The 16,924-nt window shown below is 33.8% G+C and overlaps 1 protein-coding gene and 3 non-coding genes across 4 annotated transcripts; all 4 read right to left on the reverse strand.

The window, feature by feature from the left end:
- Positions 1-4,991: 4,991 nt before the first annotated feature.
- Positions 4,992-16,149, reverse strand: LOC111050794 (60S ribosomal protein L13a). The gene is made up of 5 exons (XM_022337157.2): positions 16,059-16,149; positions 14,624-14,754; positions 9,247-9,356; positions 7,601-7,869; positions 4,992-5,111 (listed from the first exon to the last, which is right to left on the reverse strand). Exons 1-5 carry the CDS (start codon positions 16,077-16,079, stop codon positions 5,028-5,030), a joined length of 615 nt encoding a protein of 204 aa, XP_022192849.1. The 5' UTR covers positions 16,080-16,149; the 3' UTR covers positions 4,992-5,027.
- Positions 5,569-5,639, reverse strand: LOC120352574. The gene has a single exon (XR_005571930.1). It is a non-coding gene; the product is annotated as a small nucleolar RNA SNORD34 (small nucleolar RNA).
- On the reverse strand, positions 6,297-6,371 carry LOC120352576. Its single transcript, XR_005571932.1, has one exon. It is a non-coding gene; the product is annotated as a small nucleolar RNA SNORD53/SNORD92 (small nucleolar RNA).
- LOC120352575 lies at positions 6,487-6,561 on the reverse strand. The gene has a single exon (XR_005571931.1). It is a non-coding gene; the product is annotated as a small nucleolar RNA SNORD53/SNORD92 (small nucleolar RNA).
- Positions 16,150-16,924: the final 775 nt, after the last annotated feature.

Raw genomic sequence — 16,924 nt, forward strand, 5'->3', positions numbered from 1 at the left:
ATGCCGTAAATGAGTTCCTGTTTAGAATATATGAGGCTCTAGATGATAATAAAAAGGCGTTAGGATTGTTCATTGACCTTCAAAAAGCCTATGATAGCCTGGATCACAATATCTTAATGGAAAAGATTCACTACTATGGAGTCAGAGGATCAGCATTTGATTGGTTGAGGTCATTCATAACAGAAAGATCACAGGTCGTTGAAATTGAAGCAGAAAATCAGCAAGTAGAAAATCATAGATACAGATCTAAATTTGGAAAGTTGAAGAGAGGAGTGCCGCAGGGAACAATTATTGCCCCGATATTGTTCTCATTATACATCAACGATCTCCCAAGCAATATAGAAGGAGCCAGCAGTGTTATGTTCGCCGACGATGCCAATTTCCTCATTATAGGAGATACTAATCAGGAGTTACAACATCGAGGAGAACAGGTAGTAGATGGCATCCACAATTGGTGTGAAGCAAATGCTCTTAAGGTGAATATCAAGAAGACATGCTACCTCAGCTTCTCCATAACTCATCTCAACAAACCAGTCATCTTTGATTTTGGAATTGATCTCCAACAGATCGAACCGGCAAATGTCTGCAACTTCTTGGGAATAAAAATGGATTCTGGATTGAAATGGAATGACCACATTCACAACTTAATGAAGAAACTCAGTAAGGCCACATTTGCAATCTCTAGACTGTCAAAAACAATGCACCAGCAAATAGTATTTTCGGCGTACTACGGTTACTTCCAGCCTCTCCTTACCTATGGGTTGCTGTTTTGGGGCACGTCACCAGAAATGATCAGAGTGTTCAGAGCGCAAAAAAGAGTACTTAGAATAATGCTGAAGAAACCACCTAGAACATCATGCAGAGCATTATTCCGAGCAACAGGGATACTCACTTTGCCTTCTCTGTATATTCTCGAATCCGCGGCTTTCGGCCTCAAACACGCATCATCGTGGTCAAGAGGTGCCGACCTCCACAACTACAACACCCGATCGAGAAACTCATACAGGATACAACAACACAGGACGGCGTTTTATGAAAAAAATCCTAGTCACATCAGTAAGAAGATACTCAACTCCCTGCCTCAACACCTTAAACATATGGACAATTCAGTGAATTTGAAAAGTAGACTGAAAGAATGGTTGAAAGAAAAATGCTTCTATAATTTAAATGAACTAATAGCTTTAAACAATGTATAAAATTTTATTATGTAATTGACGATTGCCATACAATTTTATTGTACATGCAGTGATGGAATAAATTCAAATTCAAATTCAACCTGTCTCCCCGACAACTAGTCATCTCGCTATTTTGATCACAGGCGTCACACAGAGAAGAGGATTCCTCCTACTTTGTGACCAAACCCACTAAGCGAACTGACATCTCTGCAGGCAGCATTAATCAAGGAGCATGATCTGTGGAAACTATTCAAAACCAATTTCGCCAAACCAACATTCTTTCCCACATCTGTCAATAGCTTTTCATTCAATTTCAAATCATTTTCTAGTTCAGAGATCTTATTAAGAAATACATTTTTCCAATCAAGATTATCACTAATAATATTTCCCACCGCACCTGCCTTCACTGCTCTGCAGCTTGACAAGATAGCAGCAACAGAGTCCTCCCCTCCTTCTTTATCGTCTGTTTGAGTCCCAAAATCAATAGTTGTCTTATCATTCAACTCCATAATAATCCTATCATTAACAATGGACCGATCTATTGCAGCATGCCACTGCACTAACAAACGAGCATTTTCCTCAGACAATGCCTGCATTTTCCTTTTCAACTCCCCAACATTAACAGAACATTTATCACAAACATTATCAGAATTGTTTCCCTCATAGCAAACACTTCCATCAAGAGAGTGAAGTGAATGTTGTTCGTACTCAAATCCAGTAGACGGTTTACCCTTATTATCATATACTGGTGTAGAAGATAAGGCAGCTCCGGATGAAGCCAACAACGGGTCAATTGTAACTAGGTGGGGGCGATCCCGATCAGTATCCTCATCAATGATCACTGATAAATCAACATGTTCATCAACCGTTTTATTATTACATTGCGGGGGATGATTATGTTTATGTGAAGCAGCAGAATCTATTTCTATTATTTTAGATATTGCTTTGTCAGTTTTTAGAGACGCTTTGCACGACTTTGATAAACAACGCCATTGAATCTCACCAGAAAGATTCTGAAACGATTTTCTATAGGAAAAGTCACAGTAAATAAGCTTGGTGTTCCCTTTATTTGTCAGACTCAGCGTGAAATTATCCATTTCCCAATTGAGTAATTAAGCAGAAAGAGAACACACTACAAGACGTGTCGTAAGTATAGGAAAATTATGCGTTATGATATTGTAGGCTACCTATCTTATAAAGCACACTTATTGATTTCAAACTACTATTGATTTAGGCTATTTAATATTGTGATATATTTTTATAAAGAAGGAAAGCAATAATTCCTAAATAGAGTTATGATACTATTATTCAATTGGAATCACAGAAGGCTATCTAAAATGCAAGTGAAAACATAATAAAAGAGAAATATGAAATGGAAAATTGATAACAGTCAAGCAATATTACAATATTAAGGTCCGTTACTTATCTATATAGGAGTATACTGTCCGAAAACGAGCCCGTTGACACAACAATCACACTTTTCTAGAAAGAAAGTTCAGCCGATAAGATAAGAGATAGTGATCCACCACTCGAGTCCACCCTCGGTTCGAATCAGACACGAAGCCGGTTGAAAAGGAGACTCAGGTGACGGGAGCAGCCGAACTGTATTGCCTTTCTCCACGCCAGCATCCGCATCCGTATCCTCCAATCACCAGATTCAGGCATTCGAAGCAATCACAATTAAAACCAAGATTACCACAGTGGAATAGTTTGTATCATTTTTGCTTATAAGTTGCGACACAAAGCAAATGGAGATTTCTTTCAATAACTGCTCACAATTCGGTTACCCAGATATAATTGGGGAAAATTCAATCTATTGCGTTCACGCAGGAAGGTCAAAGTTCATCTCAAAACAAACGAATACCATCAAAAGCCAGATTTCTTCAAATATCCTTTTAGGTTAGAAAATAGATTGACTGATGTAGTGTTAAGTTATCCAGCTCACTGCCGACAGTTTACACACACAGTTGCAGGGTATACTATACCGTCCCAGATAAAACACAGATCAAATGGAATATGTTATAAAACAGGTAAAATATCACAAAAAACCGAGACACTCCTCTGAGTCGACTTTCAAGTAGCCCCCAGTGCTACCAACCTCCTATTGTCCTGTCACCAGCTGGCTTGGATCTTCAAATAGTAGACTTGAGATGCGCGTGAACACTAGCGTCAGGTGATAAATTTTCATAACGGCAAGGAAAGTTGAGAGAGTGCGCCACACCAGATTTTTGAAGGTGTGGAACCGCTGAGTTGACACTTGTTGCAGCAATGAAAATTTCACCCCCTACATTGAAGCTGCTATAACAAGAAAGAAAAAACTTGGAATAGTGAAATAATACATCATTTCAAAGAGAATTCAATGTTCTACAAACCTACGATAAGCATCAGTTTTTTTATGCATTGTTGGTGTGTTGGAGAGTTATGAGCAGAACATTGGATAAAAACCTGCTATTTCAACAATAACACACCTTCAATAGCGAATATCTCGGGAACTGATGAGAATATCACGAAATTCCACTGAACAAAAAGTGTAGCGAATTTATCAAGCTTCATTTTTGAATGGTTAATTATGTCGGTTGAACGCATTGTTCTCAAGATATGAGCGTCGAAGCAGAACGCTGAAAAATGCAACTTTTAAACCACCCTCATCCCCTATACACAATCATGAGTTAGGAATAGGGACTTTTCATGTATTCTCCTAACTACTCTCAACAAAGCAGCAACGTCAAAAATGTTGTTTAAAAACTTCCCTCCAAATTCCTTTGTCGATTGGTCTATTATTGCAAAAATAGAAATTTCACACTCAACACTGAAGCTGCTGCAAAAGGTGTAGGGAAAATCGTAAATGTGTGAAATATATTATACATCAAATTGAAGAAAATTTAATGCTCTATATAGGCTCATAATCTGCATTGATTTTAAAAAAGTTATGAGCAAAAATAGAAAAAACATCGGTGGCAAACGTGTTTTTTCAAAAATGTCACACCTTCAAGAGCGAATATCTCGAAAAGTAGAGATTATGAAAAAAGTTGTAGGATGAATATTGTAGGAAATTATGTAAGCTTCATTTTTTTATATGACAGTAAAGTCCTTAGCATACAGTTTTTGAGTTTTATGCGAGAAACCAAGAAAAGGTACCTTTAAACCACCCCAAAATTCCCATAGCTGAAAGTCTTTTCAAAAACTTTCCCCTATCGACCGAATCAAATGCTTTAGCAAAGTCGAGGAAAGATTACTATAATTTTCAATTTTATTGCTTCTATTACGTATCTGGTTACCGTACCTCAAATAGGGCATAATTAGTATTTTTAGATTTTTGAAAGCCATATTGGTTCTTTGCTAGAATATCATTACTTATCAAGTATTGAATCAATAATTGTACCAAAACACACTTCTCAATATTCATCAATTTCAAGCTTGAAGCTAACATCGCCGCTCCATTAAGCACTTACCCTTAGCCACAAAGTTGCGTTTTGAAGGTCAATCGTGTAAGTCTTGTGGCCATCATTTTCAGCGTGAAATAAACCCACAGCAAAATAGAGGGATGCTCTCCAACATTTCAATAATTATAAATAAGTATGAATAATGAATAGATGAATGTATCAAATACACCCGCAAAAATCTAGAGGGATGCTTTCAAACATTTCAGTCATTAGGTATGTACGGTTCACATAACCCCTAACTGCTCAGCAGTACAGAAATTTATTTCGGAGTAGGAAGGGTGAAGGAAGAAGGTTAAGGAATAAAAGGGTGATCTCCCACTATAAATCTATCAAGAGCATTTGAAGATTCAGTTTCAATTTAAATAACAATCAGTTTCAATTTTAAAATTTTATTCAAATAGAAAACTTCTTATTGATAACCATAGCTTTTTATGATCTTAGAGTAGGGCTCAGCACGCTTCTGGATTTTCTCGCCCGCCTGCTTCGTCAATTTCTGAAGAAAAAAAACCAAGTAAAATAATTATTACTATAAATAAAAAATTACTGTTACAGTATTTCATTCGATTGATACTAGCAATTAGAAAATCCGAAGACCTTTATCATGCTTGATGTATACAATACCTGTGCAGGAATTATTCAAATTCAATACAGTATCTCTATTTTTCAATCAAAATAAAACTTTAAAATAGACAACATGAGATACATGAAAAACGTATTGTACAAAATAATTTGAAATAGATACGTTTCAAATCCAAATGGATTATCCATTGATCTGAGCGTGGAGATTTAGACAAAACAACTGAATTCGGGTTATATTCAGTTTCCATAATGTTTCTTTCAAAATATTATAAATTGAAAAATCAAGACTTTTAACCAGAGTAGTAACATTATTTTTATTATAGTATTTTTATTTATCTAGAAATTCATGTTGACTAACTTTTGGAAATGTTCAACACCTCAGATAATGATTCTATCACAGTGATCAAATAATGTAGGTAAATAATTAACATCATTGGTGCTGATGTAATTTCCAATGCTGGCAATAATAACCAGTTTAAAAGTCCAAGTTAAATCCCATTTTCAACAACAACTAGGATGGAGTAAAATTTCGACTAAAATAAATTGCATCAATACAGAATACAGAGCAGCTCACTTTGATACCTCAGATAAGTGATTGATTTTATCATAGCCTTCAGATAATGTAGGTAAAATAATGAGCATCATTGGTGATCAGACTTGTGAGCTATTATGTGATTATCAAGAGATTCCCGGAGTCTTTAATTTGAAACCAGATAATTCACAATAATAGAAATAGTTTCAATTACAACATAAACGTTTAATCACTTTAGATGATGAAGATATCAAATAATGAAGGTAAAAAGTAATGAAATTGAACATTATTGGTGTTCAGTTCAAGCATGGGTATTATGAAATTTCTTATTTTAATTAATATTATTAAAAGATTGTTCTATATTTCGGAGTGATGATTTCATCACAATTTTCAAATAATGTAGGTAATTAAAACGTAATTGGTGTCACAAAAAATCTGTACAATCAATAAGAATTTGTACTCTATATCTATACACAATTTTTATTTTCCGTACTCAAGTAAAACGTATATTAAATGTGTATGTGTTTACCAATCCTCAAAAATCAATGTCAAATTATTTTTACAAAATTGTTCAGTCTGCCAAGAGGAATCGTCACAAAATTTCAGAGAAATTAGCGAAACCTTTCTGGATCATCATGACAAAACCAATAATTTTTTTACATTTTCAATAACATCCTTAATAGGCTGTATTACAATGGATGAAATACCAAATTAACTCATAAAATTACTCTTTATCAATCGTATGTTAGTATGTACACTGTTCAGTCTGCCAAGAGGAATCATCACGGAAAATCAGTGATATTAGCGAAACCTTGATAGATCATCATAACAGAATAATTATTGGAATTTATGTCGGTCGTTGTTTCAACCAAACACTACCATAGTCGATATTTATGGATGGATTCTATTCCCCTAAAATAATATTTTATAGATCTAAGTACTCAATCCAAATGCAATACACAGAACGTTTCAGATAATGTGAATGTTACGCAGTTAAAAATAAATTAAGATAGACCAACTCAAGCTTAGGTTATAAGATGAATAGGAGTTCAGTTAAATTAGAAACTTCAACTGTCGGTCCCGTTATGAGGCCCTGTGACGGGGACTTATATATTTCGGCGAAGTGGAACTTCCATCAGGGACTCCACAGGGACTCAGGGACTGATGAAAGTCATACAATTATCAATATTAGTTAAACAAGCAGCAGAGAAATGATAATAATAACATAACGTTATTCAGTTTCAAGTGCTGGTACAATAATAAAGGAATACATGACTAGAGAAACATTCCAAAATGGAATGAGATTTCAATTAATGAGAAGGAAATGTTCGGCTGTAAGAACGATTCTTATTAAATCCACAGAGCATCACTAGTAACCAAGTAACCTAATCCTAGAATCATACCAATGGTTGCTATGCGCTACTTCGTGCTAACCTAATTTATTGTCAGACAGCCTTATCCAGAAACGATTCAACGATGCAAGTACGCTTTTGTTATTGAATCAAAACAATTCTACTGTAGTAGCTATAGTCCGAGTGTTATTATTACTTTTTACACGGCTCTCTCTCGAAGACAGAGAGACCCAATGCTCTTTCCTTCACTAATTACTCCCACTACCAAATAGCATTCTCCCTATTTTTGTATCAGCATCCAATTGTGCGCAGCAGGCTAACTCCTCTCCACATGCTACAAACTGTAGAGGGAGAAATAGGTTTCCCCTCTTCATGTTAAGTGATATCTTTCGGACTATAGCTGTTTCTACGATTTATACTGATTCCAGTTATTGGTTGGCAATGCACACTCTTGTGAATCGCCTGTCCCAAGCTCTAAAGTAAGTTTCAATTGGAAATATTAGCATTGTAACTACAAACCTTTAGGCTGTTCCTGTTCCTGATGTCGAAGACAGCCCTGAGCTTGCGCTTGGTCTCCAGCGCCCTGACCACGTCCTTGTACTTCCAGCCGACCTCGTGGCTGAGTCGGCCCAGGTGGCAGTAGGTGCGGCCTGGCTTCAGGCACACGATGCGCATCGCCCCTGGCACCACCATCCGCTTGCGGTGGTCCCATGGCGGCGGGATGCCCTCGTACGCCTTCAGCCTCTTCAGCGCCTTCTTGCCGCGGTCAGTTTTGTGCGGAATCATTCCTAATCCAATCAACGAAAACATTATTCATTTTCAACAAATCAAAACTGTTGTCATAATTTATTGAAAAATTATTGCACAATGAAAGAAAAACAAAACAGTAAAACCTCTAAATAACGTAATTAGCACATAACGTATTTTGTCACATTTTTGAATATTTATTAGGTTTTAAACTTACAAACAACTTTTTCCAGAATTATCTATCTCGATCAACTTTGTTGTATTTTCAGCATAACTTTTTTAAACTTACAAACAACTTTTTCCAGAATAATCTAGCTCAATCAACTTTGTTGTATTTTCTATTTACATAGTTTTATTCACAAACTAGCAGGTAACCTGTACTCCGCAACGGTCTAATTAAAAACTTGACGTACTAGGATCTTGAAGAATTTAAAATAGGCCTATAATCTAACCATCCTCGTTAAATTAAGAATCAATACGCAAAATTTCAAGTTAATCAGTCCAGTATTTCAGAAGTGATGATGCGTCATTCGTGAATTTTCTATCCCTACGTTTATAAGCCAATTTTTCCCTTCATTATATTACAGATAGATTATATAGATTACTCAATTTGCAATGCTCTTATCATCATGGTTGAGTGGGAATTCTATTTTAATTTTGCTTAGATAAAAAAAATGTAGAAAGAACGACGTATTTTGTTTTTCATTTTAAAATATGTTTTATTTATCTACTTGAAACAATTTGTGTAATTAAAATCTAAGGCAAAACTTAATTGCATATCAGGTAACTTCTCGGTATAGCCAAGACCAACAGCTTCACGGCTAAAATTCTATAAAACAGCATTGAGTTCAATGTCATAAAAATAATTCATTTCTAAACAAATTGTTACAAATCGATTAGAAGATAGTTAGGCCTGTTGTAGAAGAAATCAATTGATTATTAAAGATAAGTTCATTGTTAGGCACTTCAGTCAGCGAGTTCTTGTTTCGTTCTCAGGAGTTATGTTTTAAATCAATTTCAGTAATTGGGATAAATAATATTGATAGGAAACCAATTTGGTGCTATATTGTGATAAAAATTACAAATTTTTCTCAAAAGGGTCTATCAAGTAAATCTTAAAATTAAAAGATTTTTACAAAAATATTATTGCAATGAGCAAGACAGATGAGAAGATGATTTAGTATCAAGAAAAACTTGCCCCCAGTCACAAGTTTACTGAATTTCATCAGGGTTACTCAAGTGGTAACGCTAAGAAGTGGCGACGTTATGAATGGAAACGGTGCCACGAGTATCAATGAGGAAATCAGACAACAATGCAATGTTATTAATCTATTAATCTGTGGTTGATTGCGGGTAAATTATTAGACTATCTGCAGAATTTTCAAGTAATGGAAAATAGCATACGGCATGACACTCACCCCTGACTGTTCTGAAGAAGATCTTGCTTGGTGCCCTGTAGTGGAAGGGGCCGCGAGCTGGGTTAACATTGCAACGTTTTCTCAAGAAAGACAGGTATTTGAGTTTACTCCTGCAAACAACAACAATAATAATATGATATTAACTACATTAGAAAGTTATATATTCAATTAAAATTAAACAATTTTGAGTTCGGGTGAAACACATCCCAATGGAATCTATAAAAAAATTGCATTAAATTGCAACTCTACTAGACTATCAAGTTTTCAAGGCAACTGTTCAAAACTCAATTAAACGAATAGTTCAATCTGTCATTCAATTGCAACTCTACTAAACTATCAAGTTTTCAATATAACTGTTTTCAACTCAATTAAACGAACAGTTCAATCTGTCATTCAATTGCAACTCTACTAAACTATCAAGTTTTCAATAGGGCCTACAACTGTTTTCAACTCAATTAAACGAACAGTTCAATTTGCGTTAACAAACTAGCATTAGTAACAGTAATAGATGAATAAGTTTGATTTACATTGAATAGAAATAATTGTCATCAGAATTGGTGAGTGGTGAAAAAATATGGTCTTCAAGGGAGACTCAGGCATCTTCCATCATCATTTGACAATTTTAATAAAACAAAATTAATAGCAACATTGAAACCCATGTATGTAAAAAAACTGGTAAATTTAAACGATTACATCTAGATAAACGATAACGCAAGTTGGAAACTCGCAATACATCAGTGAACAAAAGTAGTGTGAATTTGTTGCATTTTGATGGGAAAAAATTCAATTAGTATTCTAATATGCCTTCAGTGATGTGGGTAGTGAATACATAGTCATCAAGAAAGACGCAGACAAATACTACTCATCATTTGGCATTTAAATGACAGAAATCATTTACACCAGTAGCATAATTTAAGAAAACATACAAAACTGAAGACTATGAAAATATTTTCTTCATGAAAACTACTTTTTACACAACACTTTTTTATAATTCGCAAATCTATGGAGAATTGAGCCATCAGAAAAGTGGGTGGTGAATACAATAGTCGTCATCAAGACAGACTCAGAATAATAATAATACTTCTCATCACATGGCAGGCAAACCCAATACTGTATTACAAGAGGAAGGTCTTCAATGCTATGAAACAGATCAACTACTACAGTGGTTGCAAAATATGAAGATAAATTACATAAAAAGCCATTATTTCTCGATTAGAAGTGTTATAATGAAAAATTAACTGCAGTCAATTGCCATCAGAAATGTGGGTGGTGAATAAACGTGGTCATCAAGAAAGACTCTGGTACTAGTGGTTTCATCATTTGGCAAGTGATTTCAGAATATTTTTATTAAGATAAATCATACAAACAAAGACAAATTATACAAACGTAAAAAAGTAAGGTCAATATAATAGAAAAGGCCAGGTAAGTATCTCCAAAGATATACCATCAGAAATGTGGGTGGTGAATGAACGTGGTCTTCCAGAAAGACTCAGTTGATAAAAAATCATAATTCCTAGATTTCAAGTAAAGAATCATTATTATCAAGTATCATAAAGATTTTCATGTTTAAAAATTTCAAATTAGTAATCGACATGCTATCAGATAAGTGGGTGGTGAATGAACGTGGTCATCAAGAAAGACTCAGTTCAAAATAAATTTTCATCATCTAGCAATACATTTTGGTTCTACTCTGATACTTCATGATAGAAGAAAAACGTATATACAATTAGCACATAAGATAGCTAGATTAGTCTAAAGGTGCGTACAGATATACGCGCCTCCAATACGCTACGCACTCGCTCCGATCATGAACGTTACGCGAGATGTCACGCTAGGGTTCGATAGAGGTTCGAAATATGATCGATCCGCTCTTTTCTTATTGTTGACTTCGCTACAACCTAACCTCACAAATGTGAAACGTTCAATCCAGCTGATCGGATGACAAAACTAGCCTAAATAAAATATTCTAACTAGGGGATTTCTGGGTAGCCTAATAATACATTATGTTTATATTATAAATTTATAAGAAATATTATGATAATTGCATTTATTTTAATACTTTATTATAAAAGTTAATTTCTGTCAATGTTTCAAAAGGTGAAAGGCTTGGTTGGGAGTTCGGCTTCTTTCTTCTAAATGCTACAAATATGCCGGTACCTATTATAATAAATGCTTTTACTACTTTATATTATTTAATTTAATAATTTATTATTAATTTTGACAATTTTATTTGCTAACACAGAGAGATCGTAACTATTAACAAAGATTACAAACAAAAACGTTTACCACGCATACGCAACTATTGGTTAGTTTAACGTTCGACCTAGGAGCTAGCCAAGCTCGACCTCTGTTACACGCTTTTCTCGCGTTCCACTCTTGCTCCCCCTTCGATCATCAATCGATCTCCTTTAGTGACGTTCGATTGCGGAGCAGAGCGAAAGTCTGTACGCACCTTTATGATGCGTATTTGAATAAATAGTGTAGTCTACAAATCAATTTGGTGGTAAATAAATGTGGTGATCAATAGTCTATTTTTAAACGAATTTAATAATTTGGCAGCAAGTTTCTGGCAAACACTTCATTCCTTTTTCCACAAATTCAAATAACTACTATTTACAATACAACTTGACATACCGTAATTGAAAAATATGTTTTAGTTGGAAGCATTAGTTTGAATTGAACGTTTTATGTTGATCTTGATATGTTTAAAAAAATCGGTTGCATTTGAAAGCCAATAGGCCCTAGTTTTTTTTAGACAAAGTTAGTTGTCACTGACAGTGATGGTCAATAGTTAGAGGGAAAAAGCTAATTTTACGTCTGTGCAACAGGCTAAAAATACTTTTACTGGTGATATTCATCAGTTTTCAATTTGTATTCTATGAAGCTATCAAAAAAAAAATTCCCACAAAATTTTCTTCAGATTATTATTTTTGAGATATAAGCGGCTATAAAATTTTAGGAAATATTTGAAATTCGGTAAGAAACATTCATGAAAGTTTGAGGATAGGCTATATTCTTCATGCTAGTGTTGATAGAATCAACACTTGATCATAATTTCTTAAATATATCACATTTTGAGAAAGTTAATCCATTTTCAAATATACTCAGCCTTCAGTTATTTTTGGCCATTTTTGAAAAAGGAATGACTTTCTCAAAAATTGATATATTCAGGATTTTTTATTCAACCAACATTTCAACAATCAACTACAATGAAAAATTTATACTCGAAATTTCATAAATTTATCTTTCACCAAATTTTAAATGATCTGCCCAAAGATTAAAAAAACTTGGGCGCTCATACCTCAAAAAGTGATAATCGGAAAAATAAATTTCTTGAGAAAACGTTTTTATTTTGATAACTTGAAAGTATAAGAATCCAAAAACTATGAAAAATATCACCAGTAAAAATATGTTAGTTAGTTGCAAAGTTTCAAACATTGTTCTAACTAAAAGTCATCTTTTTTACCGCTTTTTCTCCCCGAGGGGAAAAGTTTGAAGCCCGAGGCGAAGCCGAGTGAGAAAAAGCATTTTTCACTCGTGATGTACACGACAATTTTCCTCCACCTACATTTTTTTATAGAAACTCCTAATTTTAATAACTCACGTTATTGATGACAATGTTTTTTTTTACAACATAACCTAAAATCTAAAACCTAAAATCCGGTCGTCTGGTTGGCACTGCCGATTGTGCTATCTATCGGCAAAAGTTGTATCAATTATCAGCTGGCCGACTATCAACAATGGCTGCTGACTCCAGTTCGCGCGTTTCAGATTTGAATCAAACAAAAGATATTTATTGGCTGGTGTTTTGAGAATAGAATAAAATATTTAAAAATATGTATAATTATATTTTTATTGTTTACTAATATTAAGTATGTAATATCATACAAACATATATTTCATGAGTTGATCAAATATCTGAGGTATTGAATTCAGTTGACTCAATGACAGACACCTCTATTATGTTTCCTCATCTGAAATTGGACCATCTAAAATGTAAGTTAGACCATCTTCAAATGTAAGTTTTTAAAATAGAGATGTTACCCATGTTATTTAAATAGAGTTACTTTTACGCCCTAGGGAGTTTTTCTGTCTTTTCGTCCCAAGAGCGAAAAAGTGACACTTTAGTATTATGTTCCAGGGAGTAAAGTAAGCACTTTAGACAGAAGGTGGAGGAAACCCCTATTTGTATTCGTAAGAATTTTGCTGAGGCTGACCACTAACGGTAGAACTTGCATGCTCACACAAAGTTGACTTTGTTGTCATCACAGTTGTCATCAGCGAGAGGCTTCTAACTTAAAATGAACAACCAATAACAATAAACCACTGCGGAATTACAAATAAAATATAAATAATTAAGCTTAAATAAAGCAGCAATGGAAAAATAAACTAAAATCAGAGATACAAAAACATGACCTCAAAAAAGATTGCTTGATGCGTTTGGCTGTGATGTGACAACACAACAATGTAAGTCGACTGAGTATGTGCATGCATGTTCTACCGTTATTGGCCAGCCTAAAGGTGCCTACAGATATACGCGCCGCGAACATGAGCAATTCACTTTTAATCAACTGATGCCAAGCTTTTTATATCTGTATCTTACCTTTTCTGTAAAAATACAGATATAGGCAGCTGATTAAAAGTGAATTGCACATGTTCGCGGCGCGTATATGTACGCACCTTTAGAAGACATTAGACTAACTGGTAGCGTACATTGCGGCAAAACAAACCCAATAAATCTGTATTTATAAATCCCCAAAGATCCTGAGTCTGCAACTTTTTTAGTCCAAGCAATTTAAAGCATTGACTACTTGGAGTTTATGTCATAAAAAATCCAAAAGGTTAATGTGTGATTCAGGTTGTATAATAATTACGCCAAACCGAGGAAGATGCTAGCTAGATGAACCTTCATAAAAAAGGTAAAAGATGATGAATAAAATTTCAGTATGAGAAAATTCCTAATAAAGGGGACTTCTGTGTTGGAAGATTGAAAAATTCAACATTCTTAGGTCTGAAGCCATCAGAGGAGTTTTGTCATCAAAAGTATTCATTTCGACTGTGATTATCTCATCAATTGGCAATTTTAAACTATTTTATTGGATAAAATGATTTAAACTGATTGATTATATGAAATGATTATTATTAAAAAAAATCAATAAATTAATGTTAGTTGTTCATAAATAGTTCAAATTGAACGAAACAATGACACAAATAACAATTAAAAGAATACAAATAAAGACGTTTTTAACAAATCTGAAATGCTTTGACATTTTATAACAATATCTACTACGATAAAACAGCATAGAGGTATCTATACAATAGCATACTTGGTTATTTAAATAAATACTGCTAGTGAATAAAATCATTGATGACATACCTGAAAAAGTTACCAGAGATGTTAATCTGTTCTGCTCGAACTACAACAACTTTGTTGCCTTGAAGAATAGTCTTGGCGACAAGAGCCGCTAATCGGCCAAGGAGATGGCCCCTGCCATCTATGAGAATGGCCTAATTAAAAAAATGTGAGTGAATTAACATTGTTTTTCAAGATATTCAATTTTAAATTAATTAATCCCGTTTTAATTTTTTTTTAATCTATGATATTATTCAAAAAAATTACATATTACCACTGGGACAAAGATTCACAATGGAACAAAGTTGTTTTATTCAGAAAAGAGAAAAAATGAATAAAATAACAAAAAGAAGGGTGTAATTCTAGGTTCAGTGCCGAAATACCTGTCAACAAATTTTCGGTTGGGATCGATTTAGTATGTTATTTTGAGCACAAAATCACAAAAATTAAACGGCGGTCACTATGGTTTTTGAAATAAACAAAGTTTAAAGTAGCACAATTGCATGCATTCAACTTATAAAGTGGCAGTTATTTAGATTATCGAAATCATCAAAAAATTATGATTTTCCTAACCTGAATCTTTTCTTAACCTGAGTTTTCCTAACCAAGACTTTACTAACATATGCTTTTCTAAACTAAGCTTTCCTAACCTAATGTAAACACTCAAAGTGTTTGAAATGTCGTGAAGTGAAATTAGTAAAACAAAATTAATTTCTTTAATTTATGATGACTGAACGCCGTTTATTACTAGGCTAGTGATTTTGTGTTTAAAATGACATACTAAAATTAACCCAACTAAAAAATTGATGACAGGTATTTTGGCACTGCACCTAAAGTTTAGCCAAAAGATGTAAAATGATATTACTAAACTCAGTGTTATAAAAACTATGGGTTCCAATAATATAATATGGGCAATTATAGTAAAAGACAGTCTAGCCTATAAATGTAGTAGCTACTGTAATACCTTGTGCTCTTGAAATCACAATTTACAAATATCTAGTAATTTCAAAATCTGAAAATTGAGAATCACGAATTTTAAACCCAGCATAAAAATAAATCATAGTAGCAACAATGTAACAATCAGGTATTTGTTACACGGCTAACGGGATTGTTCAACATAACCTAAGTAATGTTGAAGTACATTTAGTGGCTGACAAATTAAATAACTCCCTGAGACCTTGAATCATTGAAAATATTTATATGAACACGTAAATGATGATTTACGTGAATAATGACAAATAACTTTATATGCAATATAAAATGCAACCAGAACTAAAATGATGTTCATTCCACGTGGAATGAATGGTCAGCTACAAATTTCTAAAATAAAGTTGGGATTGGGAATTGTTTGATTCAATTATAAATTGTAAGTTTAATCATTTTATGGTTCAAAATAGGATTTAATATGGAATTATTAGAGAATATAATCATTTAAAACAAAAATTACGTTAAAACTTACCTTCTCACTGAACCCCGTCATGGCGAATCGACGGAAAAGAACTTCTGAATCAGTCTACTTCCTTTACCCAGTGCCTTCTACAACACAGCAAACGGTACAGAGAATAAAATATAAAAAATAAATCGTAAAATATAGAAACCGGACACAATCTTGTATTTTTTAATTTCTATAAACTAAAAATTAATCTCTTGATATTTGAGATGATCTATTATTTTTTTTTATAAGAACCGGATTTATGAAGTTTCTAACCGCGCGTAATTCAAACTTGTTTGTGTGCATAGATTGTGATGAGATGAGCTCAGTCACAAAGTAGAAAGGAATTTCTTCTCCTTCTAGCTCTTTCTTCTTCTCTGTGGCTCAGTGCACATTTGGGTCTATACAGAGAGAGCGAAAAGTCCGAGAACTGTTCAATATCTAATACACAAAGGTAATTTGATGGTGGGTGTAAAAGGGGCACAGTATGAATTATCATAGAAATTTCACTTTTTATATTTATCCCCCTAATATCAAAAAATGAAATTAGTGATCAATCAATAAAATATTTTATTATCCAAAGAATTTCATCTTATTTATTAATTTTTTTATCATCATTAATAGAATAAATGAAATAATACAGCATGGAAACTTGGCTATAAAAAAGTGAGGTCCACGTTATAATGACAGTATATTATTTTGATCAACTTTGGTTTTGCTATCCTTGTCTATCAGGGGCCGCGGAATTGGAAATATCTGGAAATCAAAATATCAATGTTAAATGTCCTATGCTTGAAAACTGTTGCTGGGTGGAGCTCCGAATATTTGTCAGACAGCAGAATTGGAAATATCCGGAACTCGAAATATGTTGCTAGGCGGAATTGGGAGTATCT

This window comes from Nilaparvata lugens, chromosome 7 (assembly GCF_014356525.2).
Source record: "Nilaparvata lugens isolate BPH chromosome 7, ASM1435652v1, whole genome shotgun sequence".
In the NCBI taxonomy this organism is placed as follows: domain Eukaryota; kingdom Metazoa; phylum Arthropoda; class Insecta; order Hemiptera; family Delphacidae; genus Nilaparvata; species Nilaparvata lugens.